The sequence below is a fragment of the Marmota flaviventris genome, chromosome 7 (genome assembly GCF_047511675.1).
Source record: "Marmota flaviventris isolate mMarFla1 chromosome 7, mMarFla1.hap1, whole genome shotgun sequence".
In the NCBI taxonomy this organism is placed as follows: domain Eukaryota; kingdom Metazoa; phylum Chordata; class Mammalia; order Rodentia; family Sciuridae; genus Marmota; species Marmota flaviventris.
In genome coordinates, this window is record NC_092504.1 from 108754429 (window position 1) to 108770229 (window position 15801).

At 34.4% G+C, this 15801-nt stretch overlaps 1 protein-coding gene and 1 pseudogene across 3 annotated transcripts in view; one reads left to right on the plus strand and one right to left on the minus strand.

Annotated features, from left to right (window-relative positions):
* Fstl5 (follistatin like 5) overlaps positions 1–15801 on the plus strand; it is a 721807-nt gene that overhangs the window by 204585 nt on the left and 501421 nt on the right. For all 3 annotated transcript variants that reach the window (XM_071614852.1, XM_027926695.3, XM_071614853.1), the window contains exon 3: positions 14401–14649. In XM_071614852.1, coding sequence (XP_071470953.1) covers positions 14401–14649 — 249 coding nt within the window. The remainder of the gene's footprint in view (positions 1–14400; positions 14650–15801) is intronic.
* Positions 1977–8702, minus strand: LOC114085385 (thioredoxin-dependent peroxide reductase, mitochondrial pseudogene; annotated as a pseudogene).

Sequence of the window (15801 nt, forward strand, 5' to 3'; positions counted from 1 at the left end):
GGCATCTAGGTTGATTCCAAAGTCTAGCTATCTACACATTGTGGGGTTGGGCTCCAAATTCCTTAATAGGATGCCCATAGCCCAAGAGTTAAATACAAGAATAAACAAATGGGACTTACTTAAACTAAAAAGTTTTTTCTCAGCAAGAGAAACAATAAGAGAGGTAAATAGGGAACCTACATCCTGGGAACAAATTTTTACTCCTCACACTTCAGATAGAGCCCTAATATCCAGAATATACAAAGAACTCAAAAAATTAAACAATAAGATAACAAACAACCCTATCAACAAATGGGCCAAGGACCTGAACAGACACTTCTCAGAGGAGGACATACAATCAATCAATAAGTACATGAAAAAATGCTCACCATCTCTAGCAGTCAGAGAAATGCAAATCAAAACCACCCTAAGATACCATCTCACTCCAGTAAGATTGGCAGCCATTATGAAGTCAAGCAACAACAAGTGCTGGCGAGGATGTGGGGAAAAGGGTACACTTGTACATTGCTGGTGGAACTGCAAACTGGTGCGGCCAATATGGAAAGCAGTATGGAGATTCCTAGGAAAACTGGGAATGGAACCACCATTTGACCCAGCTATCGCCCTTCTCGGCCTATTCCCTGAGGACCTTAAAAGAGCATACTATAGGGATACTGCCACATCAATGATCATAGCAGCACAATTCACAAGTTCATCTTATGGAGAAAAAAAACCTTTAGAAAATCTAAGTCAAAATAACTTCTCATTATATATAGTTGAGGCCATTTCTAGAATATATAAATTAGATAATTATACATATATAATGCAGATGAAGCATTCATGGTAAGCCTTCTAAAGAAAATTTATTCAGTGTACTTCCAGAAATTACCTTTCATCAGATACTTTATTAAGCATCTTTAAATAAATGGAATATTTTGATAAAATAAAATCTAAACATAATATGTTAGTTATCTCTTATTTACCACTAGAATATCAGGCTCAAAAAGATCATAGCCTGGCTGATATCAGATAGACATACAATGATAAGGCAAAGATTTAAATCTGTTCTATAAATCTGTTGTTATTTTAAACATATTGAAGTTCACATACTCACATTTTATGTTTGCTCTTTTTTAATATTTTCAAATGTTATTTATTATGATACATTTTACATTAGGCACTACAAGAAAGCAAATAACTACAATAATTTCAAAACAATTCCTGGATTTAACAATTCAATATATGTCCTTTACAATTACACCTCATGGATATAGATATAGGAATAGCACTGGGCATGTGGCTTAGTGGTAAAGCACCTGCCTGTCATGCTTGAGGTGCTGGATTTGATCCCCAGCACTACCAAAAACAAAAACAAACAAACAAAAAAACAAATAAATCTAGATTCCAATTCAGCTAAAGAGTAAAATAACTATGTACATGGTAAATATAGGGATTGTACATGATCAGCTAATTCACTCTGCTGTTATTTTTTAAAATAATATGATTCATATTTCTTTCTATTACTTACACATCCATTTTGAGAGTTAACTTGGACTGCTGAGATTAATAGTGTAAAACTATGATCTATGTTTCCTTATTAAAAAGCAGTTTAATACGAAGAAATTCAAGAAGAAATTTTCAGGATCTTTGATCAGAGACTCTCAGTGCTTGTTATACTACTTATGTATAGACAAAGATTCAAGTAAGGCTAAGAAACTGTATTTCCTTTATACACTGAAGATATGATCTAAGAAACAGAGAACCAGGCCTTTTATGGAAACTTCCTACCCATCAAGATGTTCTTAATTAATCCTGATGTTAGCAATTACTGTTAGAATATCTTAGCCAGTGTTACAGAAACAAAACATTTAGAGTAATATGTATAGATACAAGCTTAATTAGACTTGCCTTTTATATATAATTATTTTTAAATGCTTAAAAGTTTCCAGCTGTAGTTCTTTTCTGACATGAGAAGCTGCAGGGGCACAGGGGATTATCTACGGACTTATCTTCTCGAAGTACTCTTTGGAAGCTGTTGGAATTGTATTGATTGTAGCGGAGTCTTGTGTCCAGTTTGCTGGGCAGACTTCTCCATGAGTTTCCACAAACTGGAATGCCTTCACTAGACAGAGGGTCTCTTCCATGCTCCGGCCACAGGTAGATCTTTGATACTCAGATGCTTGATGACTCTATGGGAGTCAATTATGAACAGACCTCTGAGTGCAAGACGAGCACCTTCAAAAGCACACTGTAGTCTCAAGAAATTTGTTTGGTTAAATCCCAAAAGAGTGCAATGTTCATGTGGCACAAACAGTAGAACTTCCACTGCATATCCATCAAGGCAAGGTGGCTGAGGTGGGAGTACACAGAGACTGCAACCACTTCACAGTTCACATTGTGAAATTCATTGGCTTTGACACTGAAAGCAAAGACTTCTGTAGGGCACAGGAAGGTGAATTCCAGAGGGTAGAAGAAAAGCACCAAGTATTTCCTGTTAAAGTCATCAAGGCTGGGCTGGATCCAAGCAAGGTGGTGGGTCAGAAGGAGGCAGCATTCTGTGTAGCTCTGTTACCCAGGTCTCAACAAAGGGGAATAATGCTTTGCCGACAGTGATAGAGGACCCTCCACAGCTGATCCTGCGCAGGAATCATGGCCTCCATGCTGTGTGAGGCCCCAGGCCTCAGCATTAGAAAAGGACTCCCAATTACTGACTACTCACCCATGCAGGTCTCCTGGGTTCCTTAGTGGGACCATTGGCATCAGCATGGGTGCAGAATTCCCAGATGCTGCTCTCACCAAGGACACTCAGCCTCTACCCTCGCACAGGAACTCCAGCCATTACTCCTGTGTGGACCCCCATTTACCAACATGGGGCTCCCCAGGTCGCCTCCATCTTGAGACTCTGCAGCTACTGCCAAAGTTCCTTAACCTGCGGTAGGGGCATCACAGGCTCTGAAGAAAGCCAAGAGCTACAACACTGCATGTCACAGAGCTCATCTCTGAACACATTGCACAACGCCATCACGTGGTTCCCCCCATCCGAATGGACACCCCATCACTGAAAGCAGCTGCCTCAATTTTGTGTGACCTCCATCACCATCTTTAGTTGGGGCAACTACCAGTTTGGAACACCAGATAGCCAGGTACCCATAGTTTTCTAATTCCCCCCAAGCCCCAGCAGATGCTAACTCCGCAGAGTGACTGCCCAATTCAAAATGGCCCTCCACAACAGGTGCACAGCCACCAGAGTGCAACACACAAGACCCCTGGAGAGAAAGATTCCTAATTAGGAAGTAGAAAGGAACAGGGTGAGGGAGATAAACTTTAGAGACCAATTTAGAGGGCAGGAACTATGAGGTCTACAGATGAGATGATGAGATCAAGACCCAGCACCTACATCACAGGAGCAGACCCCAAAGGAGATCCTTGAGGTGCAATCTCCCAATGGGATAGACAGGTGCCATACCCACTTCCAGGGACCCTGCATTCAAGACCTACCTTCACACCCTGGTTACCTTGAATGTCCTGAGGGTGGAGATACCAACTAAGAACAGACAACTCCACCTATGTGATGAGAAGGGAAGTAAGAAAGATACTGATCTCCAATCAAAATAATCTTTGTTTCTTCTTTTGAGATTTTTTTTTCATTCTTTTCCCTCTTTATTCTCTCTCCCTCACATCCCCCAACATATGTGAAACCAAACACTTTGCATGAATTAGTCTATTGAGGACTGAGATGATTGAATAGTAAATTACAGTGTTGTATATTTTTTTGTTTGTTTTTCCTCTCCAATTTTTACTATTTTAACATTTTTTAAAAATTTTCTTAATATATATGTGTTTGTTTTATGTATTCTACTATCATCCCTCTTATTGTCTACCCAAAATTACTACCTCTCTATTCTCCTGATACTAACCACCTTCTTGAGATTTCTCTTTCACGCTTCCTAAAATATAATACTCATCTCATACCTCCTGAGCATATCTTCCTATACCTCACTCCTAGTTCTTTGTCCACCATCAGAAACTGTAAACCCTTTTACAAACCTACTGATTATATTGTAGATAATAATTAAATTCGCCATTTCTGTACTTTGTGACAAAACTGTAAAGTCTTAATAACAACTATTTGTTTTTAGGTGGTATTTTGTTTATATTGGGATCTGTTAATATTATTCTTCCGCTCAATGAAGAGGTATTGGAACCATGCAGGGTCACGATAAGCCTATGAGTAAAAGCAGTAATGCCTCTGATCCACAGAGCTGGATAGGAAGACACGTGAGCAATATGAAAAGACAAGGAAAGAAAGTGCCTCAAACAAATCAAGATACCACATTATTAGAATCCATGGCCAGCACAGCAGATGAAATGACAGAGAAGGAGTTCAATATGTACATAATTAAAATGTTCTGTGAATTAAAGTCATCAAGGCTTAGCTTTTGGAACTCTCCTTTGGCAACAGCTGTACCTTTAAAAAAGGGTGTGTGCTGAGTGGCAGCAGGAGCATGGTAGGAGGAACTGGAACTAAAAGTCAATTTTGAATGAGAAGAGCCATAATACTGTACGTTTGTCAATTGTGTTCTTCTAGAAGCAACAGGCCTATTGCCAGCAGCACTATTAATAATTACTTGGCGGTGGATTGTCTTTAAATGCAATTGTATATTTGATCATACCAATCATCACATATAAACAATTAATGCAAAAAGTTTTGGGTGTGCTGGAGCAGCCCAACTAGTATTTAATGCATATTAATTAACACTACAAGCAAATCACACAATCCTAGGGCAATTAAACACTACACACAAATCACACAACCCTAGGGATACCCAAGCCTCCAAATACCTCTGATGCTACGCAACTTTTCTTAGCCAAAGAGCAGACATTGTTGTTGTCTGGTGGTTCTCTCCAGCAGAGTGCTGGACATCAGGAAATGGTGGAATCCATTTGGGGATGGACAGCAAAGCAGCCAGTCTCACTGATGTCTTTGAGCAGGCTCATTGTTGTGGCAGGACAAGTGATTTAAATAGAGTTCCAAGTTGGTGGGTGTACCTTGGCGATTGGTGGTTACATTCAATAAAAGTCAATGACCATTGGTTCTGTCCAGTGAGATGATGTAATCATAACAGGACATGTACTTTGCACACGTCCATGGAGCTGTGCTCCCTATCGATTGTAACCAGTCATTATTAAGTGTGCCTATGGCTAGTGTCCCTTACAGCTCCTTATCAATTGCAACCAGACATGACTAAGCAAGCATGCAGATGGCTGCTATTCCTTATGGCCAGCAACTTACTTTGTCTCAGTATGTCCTAACATGTCTGTGGCAAATGCTCTTTATGAGGCCTAAGGACAGCAGAGAAAGAAATGTCCCAAGAAATGGTGCTCACATGTCCAGCAATGGAGGTCATCATCTCCAGTGCATAGGGGAACTGCAGGGTGGGCGGCTTAGATTTTATATTTAAACATAATACATTTTCAGGAAACAACACCTCAAATAACTTGACACTATAAATCAAATTATTTTTTTATTTCACAATAACAATCAAAGGTAGTTAGCTAATCAGAACCTGATTCCTCCTTCTTCCAGCTATTATCCTTCTAAATGTAATATCAGTCTTTATTCCAAGGGTTGTTTTATCAACAAATCAGCCTTCTGAACTGGCAATCTTTGAGAACAAACTCAACTGTGATGTGATACAATGTCTTTGAGGTTTTACCTGCTGTTATTCATATCAATCTACTTCATGCCCTCAAATACACTTCTACATCCTTCTTTCTCTATTTGGGCATGCTGATGTTCTTTCTCATCTCCTTTGCAAGCCTCTTGAAGAAGTTGTCAAAGACCTCTCTTTTTATGTATCCCATAGCAACTAATATAGCACCTTATCCATTAAAACAGTTTTATTTTTAACAGTTTACTTCCATTTAGATCCACTGAATGTTAAGTACCTGATAAAATTTATCTTCTATATACATAGATTGAGATGACAGATATAAATATAGATATGCTTTAAAGACAATTGCTTTGTGACTGAGAATTTGTAAAGACCATCTTTAGAATAATGTAGAATTATTTTACTTTTTGATTTTATGCTTTTAATCACTTAATGTTTCAGCTTTGTTTGAAATTGTTTTGAGCAATTTTTGTAATGCTTGGAAGGCACAGAAATTTTAAGCTAATGTACTTATTAAATGCATAGCCCATTTTTGGAAAAAAAATGCTATTTTATCAAACTGTAAGATGGCAGACTATAAGTTCTTGATTAAAATTCATTTAGTATGCTATCTGACTGAATGTACTTTAAAAAAAAATCTTTGACATGTTGATCAGATTAAATTGATTTAATCTCAGCTGAAACTTAAGTTCAGCATTAGTCATGGTTAATTAGTGTCAGAAAGGATATGTTCTAGCTATTCATTTACATAATATGAGATTTCTTTTGGTGGAATATGAATTAATTAAATTTCCTTTAATTGTAGCAGCTATATGCAACACATAGCTTCTAGCTTATGTAAAATTCTTAATTAACTTCTACATTATGGCCAATATCTTAATACAAACCTCTCAACTAGAGTACAAGATTTTTAAGGAAGAATTTTAGAGAAGAAAAAATATTAAAAAAGGAAAAAAGAAAAATTTACACCAACATAGAAATAGTGGATGATGTAGAATTTATAGTAGAGCATTTCTACAAAGTCAGGGAAACTGTACTGATTCAGTAAGCTACCTTAATTTCTGACTAAAATGTAAAATGACCACATTCTCTCAATAAATCTGAGTTTATTCCTTCATAATAAAGAACAAATAAAACACTCTCTTGGCAAATATTAACCTGTTTCTTGAAAATAATAAGAAATATAAGAAATACAATTATAGAAAATATTTTTGAGTCAAATTCCTGTGAATGGCAGTAGCATTTTTGATTCTGTAAACATTACATTGACAATTTGCTGAAGTACTGCTTTAAGAACAACAAAAAAATATTTTGTACATTCAAATCAATTCTTATTTTCTAATCATAGTTGACTAGAAATTTTGGACCTTCCTTTTTATGTAGTATAATTGATAAAAGAAAAATTTAAGTCCAATTAAATGCATTCTTTATTATTTGGGCAAAAAACAATGCATGAATTGGGCTGCACTCAAATCAAAATGATGTTCAGAGAGTTTGGTCTATCAATATTAACAATGATTTTTTTTTTTTTAAACCAGGAATTGAACCCAGGGTTGCTTAACCACTTACCCACACCCCCAGCCCTTTTTTTCATTTTCTTAAAATTTTAAAACAGGTCTCCTAAGTTGCTTAGGGCCTGGCTAAGTTGCTAAAACTGGTTTGAACTTGCCATTCTCCTGCATCAGCCTCTGGAGCTGCTGGAATTACAGGGGTGGGCAACCACACCAGGCATCAATGAGTTTTCATAGGCCAACTGCAAAAACAAGGTAGAGAGATTCTTTGATTGGCTACAGTGAGAAATCTATTTTATTTGGGCATGATATTAGGAGCCATTTGTCTTAATTGGACATAGTTTGATCTGTTGGGTGTTTCTGATCTGCTGAAGCTTGCCTGTTTGTAATTGGCTGAAACCTAACTTTTGTTTCAAAAATATGTACTCATAATTTGATTTTGGCTTATTCATGTACCAAATTAGGTTGCGTGTTGTTACTTAGGCTCCTGAAGTATGGAGACAATCTCAGGTTATTGTCCCCCTGCTAATTTAATTTAACCTTTTGAACTTTAAAAACTTAAAAAAGAACCAAATAAAAACTTGTTCTATACCATATCAATAAAATTAATCACTGTGGTAAGTTTTCCATGCCTTTTTCCTAATATCTTCCAAATATTTGCATTATTTTGTTTGGTTTTGATCAAAGCATTATTTTTTCATCTTTTCCACTTAAAAGCATTTCATACTTATTTAGCTAGTCTTTTTCTTAGTCTTATGTTTATTTTGGTTAAAAATTATGATTATAATTTATAATCAGTGGCCCTAAAATGTGGTCCCAGAAATAGCAGTATCTCCGTCACCTGGGACCATGTTGGAAATATACACTTTGGACTGCACCACAGATCTGACTGATAAGAAACTCTAGGGTGGGGTATGTTGATTGGTGTTTTGTTAACATCTTTTCACTATTCTAATTCATGCCAAGGTTCAGGGACTACTGATTTAATTATGTTTTTCCAAATTTATTACACATTTACATGAGGTATTATTAGTTAATTAAAATAATAGAAAATGTATTCAATAAGTTATATTTCTATTTCAAACTTTATGGCATGTTTCACAAAAATTAGAATATTATATTAAAAATGCAAATATTAAAAAATATTTTCTAGAATTATTCTGATTTTCACTTTAAATTTGCTTTTTTAAAAACCATGCTACAAATGATGTTGGCCTTTCCCATGTAATTTTAATTTTGCTAATTTAAATTTTATTTGGAGGGAGATCAAGATGTTGGAGTAGAGGTAGGTAACAAATCTCCATTTCTCAACACTTTTGAATTGAAGCAGTGAAATAATAGCATATTAGAGAGGACAGTGACCGAGGGAATGGACGGGAACAAAATATTATACTATCAGAGACTTGGAGGTACTTAGAAATTTGTGTTGCTGGAATAGAAAACAGAAAAGAGTTTGGGGAATTTCTCTGAAGTGTACCCTCTGAGTAGTCTGTGTAATGAGACTGCTGTGACCTAAAGGCTGCCAAGCTTTCGCCATGTCCCTAACCACTGACAACAGGACTGGGATGGAGCAGACCAGAAAGTAGAATACTGAGAGGAAGAGTGTGGCACCTTGGGAATAGAGCACAATTCTGATGTGGGACACAGTTTCATAATAATGTTTCATGCCTCAGCTGTGAGCCATTATTTCATAACCCAGTTAATGCTCCAACATGTGCTGGAGTTGAATGTCCCAGCCACAGAATCATATGAAGTGCCCCTGCTGTCGGCCATCACCATATACTCCAATTATAAAATGCCTTGTGCCTGTTCATCCTGACTGGCATGTCTCTATTGTGGATTGCCATACACTCTACAACCCGAAATCTACCCAGACAGGCTCACATATGTCTTCATAGTTCTGGGTATATGTAGAAATTTTATAGGCAGCCACAAAAGACTTCTTACCAACTAGGGAGAGATTAGGTTGATAGACCTCAGACAATTAGGGTATTTCCTTTGACCCTCAAAATCACTCTTAGGATGCTGGACACAACAAGAAATGACAAGAGCAACCTAGATTCTCACCAGAGAACTTAACCTGGGTAGATGTTAAGACCCAAGTTCAACACAGTTTTTGAAGTAGCAAGCTAAACTAGGGGACAAAACGCAAATATACAGCTCTCCAATCCAGCTTGGAAATGGCTGGTGTGGTTGCTATCTGCATACCCAGAGAAACACAGAAGACAAACTGAGGAAATATGAGTATTTACTATGTATTGCAAAACCTGGTGTATTGCAAATATGGAATACTCAATAAAAATACATCTCTACATCCCAAAGAGTACAGCAAGGAATAGTTTAAAAGTTCAGCAAGAAATAATTTAAAAGTAGTGAGATATATATATATATATATATATATATATATATATATATATATATATATATATATACATGTTTTTTTTTAAACTGGTATTTTCTTCTGTGTTGATTTGGCAGTTTTGCCCATCATTTGATATTGCATATACTATTCCAATTTTATGCATTTTTAATGTCTTAATAAATTAATTGCATTTTTCTTTTCTTTTCTTTTCTTTCTTTATTTTTTTTAGGCTCACTTTTAGGCTCTCTACTGTTTTGCCTTTTTTTTCTTCCTGCATTATCTACTTTTTTCTCTTGCCCCCTACAACTTTTTCCTTGACACTTCTTTTTTATTTCTTTTTATGTACTATATATTTTAACAGTTATTGTACTTCCTTTAATACCTAATTTTCCAGCCATCTAAAGCATTACTTCCTTATTCAATTTCAGACTTGAGAGTGGTAAAGATTAACAATAAGTTTTTATGGTTTGTTTTTATGCTATTTATTCTGAAGTGGTTGCAGTTAACGATTATTATTATCTCCTCTAAAAGTGATAATTTTGGGAATTAATCATAGCACCAGAATCATGTTGAGTGTTTTGACATAGAGATATATCTTCAGTCTGGTGCACATAGTAAAGAAAACAGCAGCTCATAAAAGAACATCACAAAATAATAAAGGATATAGCTATCCTAACAGCTATGCAAATATTAACAAAAAATATAGGAAACATGAAAAAACAATGCCATAAGACACATCCAAACATCCTTAACACTCCAAGAACTAAACTCACAAATATCAAAGTAGAGGAAATAATGTAAAATGAATTTAAAAAGTTAACTTTTAAAATTACAAATGAACTAAAATAAGAAGTAAGAAATAGACTAAGGAAGAAAATGGAGAATATGAAAGAAAATTTAAATAAAGAGATTTTTTTTTAAATACGAGCAGAAATTTTGAGAGAATTGCCAACTCACTTATCAAAGCACATCAATGTGAATGACAGTAGATTTCTCAGCAGAGCTCTAAAGTTCTGGAAGGCACAAAATAATCTATTTCAAGTCCTAAAAGAAATAGTTGCCAACCTCATTTACTGTACCCAACAAAGTTAACCTTAAGAATCAAAGAAGGAATAAAACCCTTTCAAAATAAACATAATCCAAAGGAATTCATGAAAACAAAGCCAGCACTGCAAAGTATACTGAAAGAAATCATGTACACTGAAGAGAAAGATAAAAATACTAAAAAGAGACCATGGTAAAGAATAAATCAAATTAGAAGAATAATTAAGCAAATAAGAACTAGGACTTCTTCAAAAATTGTAAATACAACCAAATGGCAGGAAATAACATATACCTGTGTATAATAACACTGAATGTAAATGGTCTTAATTTTCCAATTAAAAAATCTAAACTAGCAGATTGGATTTTCAAAATCCAAAATCAATTGTTAGTTGTTTCCAAGAAATATACCTCAAAGCAAAGACATTCGCAAACACAGTGTAAGAGAAAAGAAAATGACATGCCCTGCAAATAGAATCCAAAAACAAATAGGATGAATCACTTTCATATCAGTAAAGCAGAATTTGAACTCAAATTAGTAAGAATAAGGGCTGAGGTTGTGACTCTGTTGTATTGTCTTTGCCTTGCATGTATGAGACACTATGTTTGATCCTCAGCACCACATAAAAAAATAAATAAATAAGCAAATAAAATGAAGGTAAAAAAAATAGTTGAAAAAATTGTAAGATGGGACAAAGAAAATTGTTCAATATTGGTAGAGAACAATCCAACAAAAAGATATAATGATTGTAAATGTTTATACTCCAAATGTTGGTGCACTAAATTACATAAAACAAATATTACTAGATATAGATGGATTGATAAAACCCAATACAACACTTCTGTACACCAGTATCATTAACAGATCATCCAGGTACAAAGTCAACAAAGACACATCAAATTTAATCTACACAATAGATCAATTAGACTTAACAGACATCTACAGAATATTTTATCCAATAACAACTAAATAAACATTCTTTTCATCTTCTCGTGGACATTACTACAAACTGATCATAAGATTAGTTCATAAAACAACTATTAGAAGATACAAAATATCTTGCATTATTTTCAACCATAATGCAAATAAATTAGAAATGAACAACAACAAAAAACTACAGACTAAAGAAATTGTATAAATACATAGAGACTGAACAACACACCTTTGATCAATAAGTAGAACATTGAGGAAATTAAGAACAATTCAAAAACTCTTAGAATCAAATGGAAATGGAAACACATCATACCAGAATATCTGGGTACAGGGAAGGCAATTCTAAGAGAGAACTTTAGATCTATGAGTGCCTATAAGAAAGAGAGAAAGAAAGAGAGAGAGAGAGAGAGAGAGAGAGAGGAAGAGAGGAAGAAAGAGAGAAGAGAGAAAGAGAGAACGAAAAAAGCAAAGAAATAATGAATGAATCTCAAACAAACAGCCTAATGGTAGATCATAAGATCTTGCAAAAGCAAAAACAAACCAATCCAAAATCTAGTAAAAGAAAGAAGTATTAAAAACCATAGCTTTAAATTAAAGAAATAGAAACAAGATGAATAATACAAAGGATAAATGAAACAAAGAATTGGTTCTTTGAAAAAATAAATAATAATGAAAACCTTTTATCCATACTAACAAAAGAAAGAGTAACACAACTCAAAATAAAAATAGTCCCTAATGGGACTATTTTAATAAATTATTAAATATAGAGAAAATGGGCAAATTTCTAGGCACATACAAGCTACCAAAACTGAACTAAGATGATACAAAAAACCTTAACAGACCAGTAATGAAGGATCAGATGGTTTCATAGCTAAATTTATCAGATATATAAAGAAGAACTCATACAAGTATTCATCAATTTATTCTGGAAAATTGATAGGGAGAGAACACTTCCGAAGAGATTCAATGAAGTGTTTATCACTGTGATACCAAAACTGGATAATTATACTTCAATGAAAGAAAATTACAGACCAAAAATCATTGGTGAACATAGCTGCAAGCATGCTCACTAATAATAGCAAATTGAATTCAATATAAACTAAGGCCATATACCATGATCTTGTTGGTTTTATCCCTGGAATACAAAAATCAATTAACATTCACAAATAAATAAAAGTAATACACCACATAGGTAGAATCAAAGATACAAATCTCATGATATCTTACTCCAGTGTGAATAGCAAGCATCAATACTACAAATTCCCACCAGGTTCAGTGGCATACCCCTATGCTCTGATCCACTCTGGAGGCTGAAGCAGGAGGATTGAAAGTTGAAGGCCAGCCTCAGTAATTTAGCAAGAAACTCAGAACTTATCAATATACTGTCTCAAAAATAAAATAAAAAGGGCTCCATAAAAATATAAAAGAAAAAATTAAGAATAAGTATTTGGGAGAGTGCTAGGCAAAACAAACCCTTTTACACTTTTGGTGGGGATATAAATTAATACAACATATTATATAAAAAATGGTATGGGGGGTTCCTTTAAAAGCTAAAAGTAGACTTATGATATGATACACCTCTTCCTGATATTTATCCAGAAGAATTATAGTCAACACACTTTACAGATACATACATACCTGTGTTTATTGAGCAAAATTCACAATATCCAAGTTATAAAATCAGCCTACAAATGAGCAGATAAAGAATATGTGGTGTATATACACAATAGAGTTTTATTCAGCTATACAGAAAAACAAAATTATGCCATTTGCAAGAAAATGCATGGGACTGCAGATTATAATTTTGAGTGAAATAAGTTAGACTCAGAAAATTATCATGTATTCCCTCATATGTGGAAGCCACAGGGAAAAAGAACAGAGGGAAACGGGATCACCATGAAAGTCAATGAGTGGCCATTAGCTGAAAGGGAAAAGATTATAGGGAAAGAGGAAGGTAGGAATGGCCAGTATTAGTGAGTAATTTGATCAAATTGTGCTCTTGTGAATATGCAGATATTCTACAATAAAAGCCACTGTTCTGTGAAATTCGATGTTCAATAAAAAACTGATGTCAGAGTACATGCATGCATCAATATGAAAATAAATTTAATGTGTGGGCTTTGTTTGTAAAAATGAAAATAAAGCTGATCTTCATAATTTGTTTTTTGGTCCTGGGGTTGTAGCTCAGTGGTAGAGCACTTGCCATTCATGTGTGAGACTGGGTTCAATCCTCAGCACCACATAAAACTAAATAAATAAATAAAGGTGAAAAAAATGTTTCTTTTCATGTTTGAATTATAAAAATTATTTTCTGAAAGAGGAAATGACATTAACACTAAATAGAATTATATATATATATATATATATATATATATATTTCTATAATTTTATAATAAAAATATATAACTATATATATAATTCTATAATTTTATAATAAAAAATATATAATTTTATATATATTATACACACACACACACCAAGGCCTTTAATCCTCATAACAATACAATATATTCTTATTATCCCTATTTTACAGGAAAGTGAGTGACAGATGTGTTAGGTGCCTACCAATATCCTGAGATTGACAGGTTGTGAGATTGTATTTTAAACTTCATCAGAATCTGTTAATCATTATGGTGCCATCATGTAGGGAGATAGTTTAAAGCTTTACACATGATGGTACTCTGAGAAGGGGGAACAGGGTTCAAGCAAAGGAGGTGTGAAGGAAGGCTGAGAGCATTTTGTAAAAGTTCATCTCTGTGTTTTGATATAAGCCCTTTGAAACTACAGTGCAACAGATAATATTGGAATTATATTGGAACACATTTTCTTTTTGATACATTGAAATGCACAGATTATTTGAACATAGGAAACTAATGGTTTTCTATTCTTTATCTTCAGGATTTCTGATTCAGGATGGCCCTTTTGGATCTTGTGAAAATAAGTACTGTGGCTTGGGAAGGCACTGTGTGATCAGCAGACAGACAGGGCAAGCAGAATGTGCCTGCATGGACCTTTGCAAACGGCACTACAAACCTGTGTGTGGATCTGATGGAGAATTCTATGAAAACCACTGTGAGGTACACAGAGCCGCTTGCCTGAAAAAGCAAAAGATTACCATTGTTCACAATGAAGACTGCTTCTTTAAAGGTAAATACCGGTGAACCTGAAGTGTCATTTCTATTTCTTTCCTAGTCTCTACTAGTCACTTTTGCTTAAACTCTAGTATGTTTTTATATCAGCAAGATATAAATAGGGAAAAGAAAAAGTTAGCTTAATTATGCTGATAAGCAGCAGTGTGTAGAAATTTACATGGAAACAGTTCTGATACTACATTATGAGAATAAAGCTGGCCAAAATATGACTCACAATTTAACATAGCTTTCAGCATTGCACCATATGGCTTCCCAATCATGGAGTTATGTTAGGGACCCAAGGTGGCCAATTCAGTCTACAGTTAAATCCACCCAATGAAAAGCACCTGGAGTGGAATTGAGGGAATAATGAATGCCAAGCCATGCTGTGATAACATCTCATTTTTTTCCCTCATTACAAGTGATACTTTCAGTTTGTACCAAATAATTCAAATTTTATGGAATCTGCAATTTCCCACTAAAATAAGTATGAAGAAATCATACTAAACTCAATTAGTGAAACTGAGATGACAATAGTTAAAAAAATTTTAGGGATTAGTATTTATTTTCATGTACTTGAAATTATTGTTTTATTGAAAGATATTTCTAAATTCGTAATTTGATATGTTTTTTTTTAACATGCTATATAATAAATCATCAAATATATTAACATTTATTTACTTATAAAGAAATTCATTGTTTATTTTATTCTGGAGAAAATATTTTATGCTAATAATTATGATCCAGAATGAAATTTTAGAATTAAATGTATAGAACTTCCTCCTTCTAAAAATTTTAATGGTCAACTTGATTCCTAATCTTTGGTTGGTTATAAGTTCCAGTTTTTCAGAATGTGCCTGTGTTTATAATTGAAAAATTATGTGACACTTTTATTCTTAATTAAAATTTATGGCTGAAACACTACACTTCACTACACATTTGTTAAGATAAGATGCATTTCACTACACATTTGTTAAGATAAAATAAACACTACTTTGTTTTTTTCTTTTTTTTGATCATGGTAGAATAGACTATTATTTTTAAGGTAATAAAAATGATAAGATTGGGGATGGGGTTATGGCTCAGCGGTGGAGAGCTTGCCTAGCATGGGCAAGGCCCTGGGTTTGATCCTCAGCACCACATAAAAATAAATAAGTAAAATAAAGAT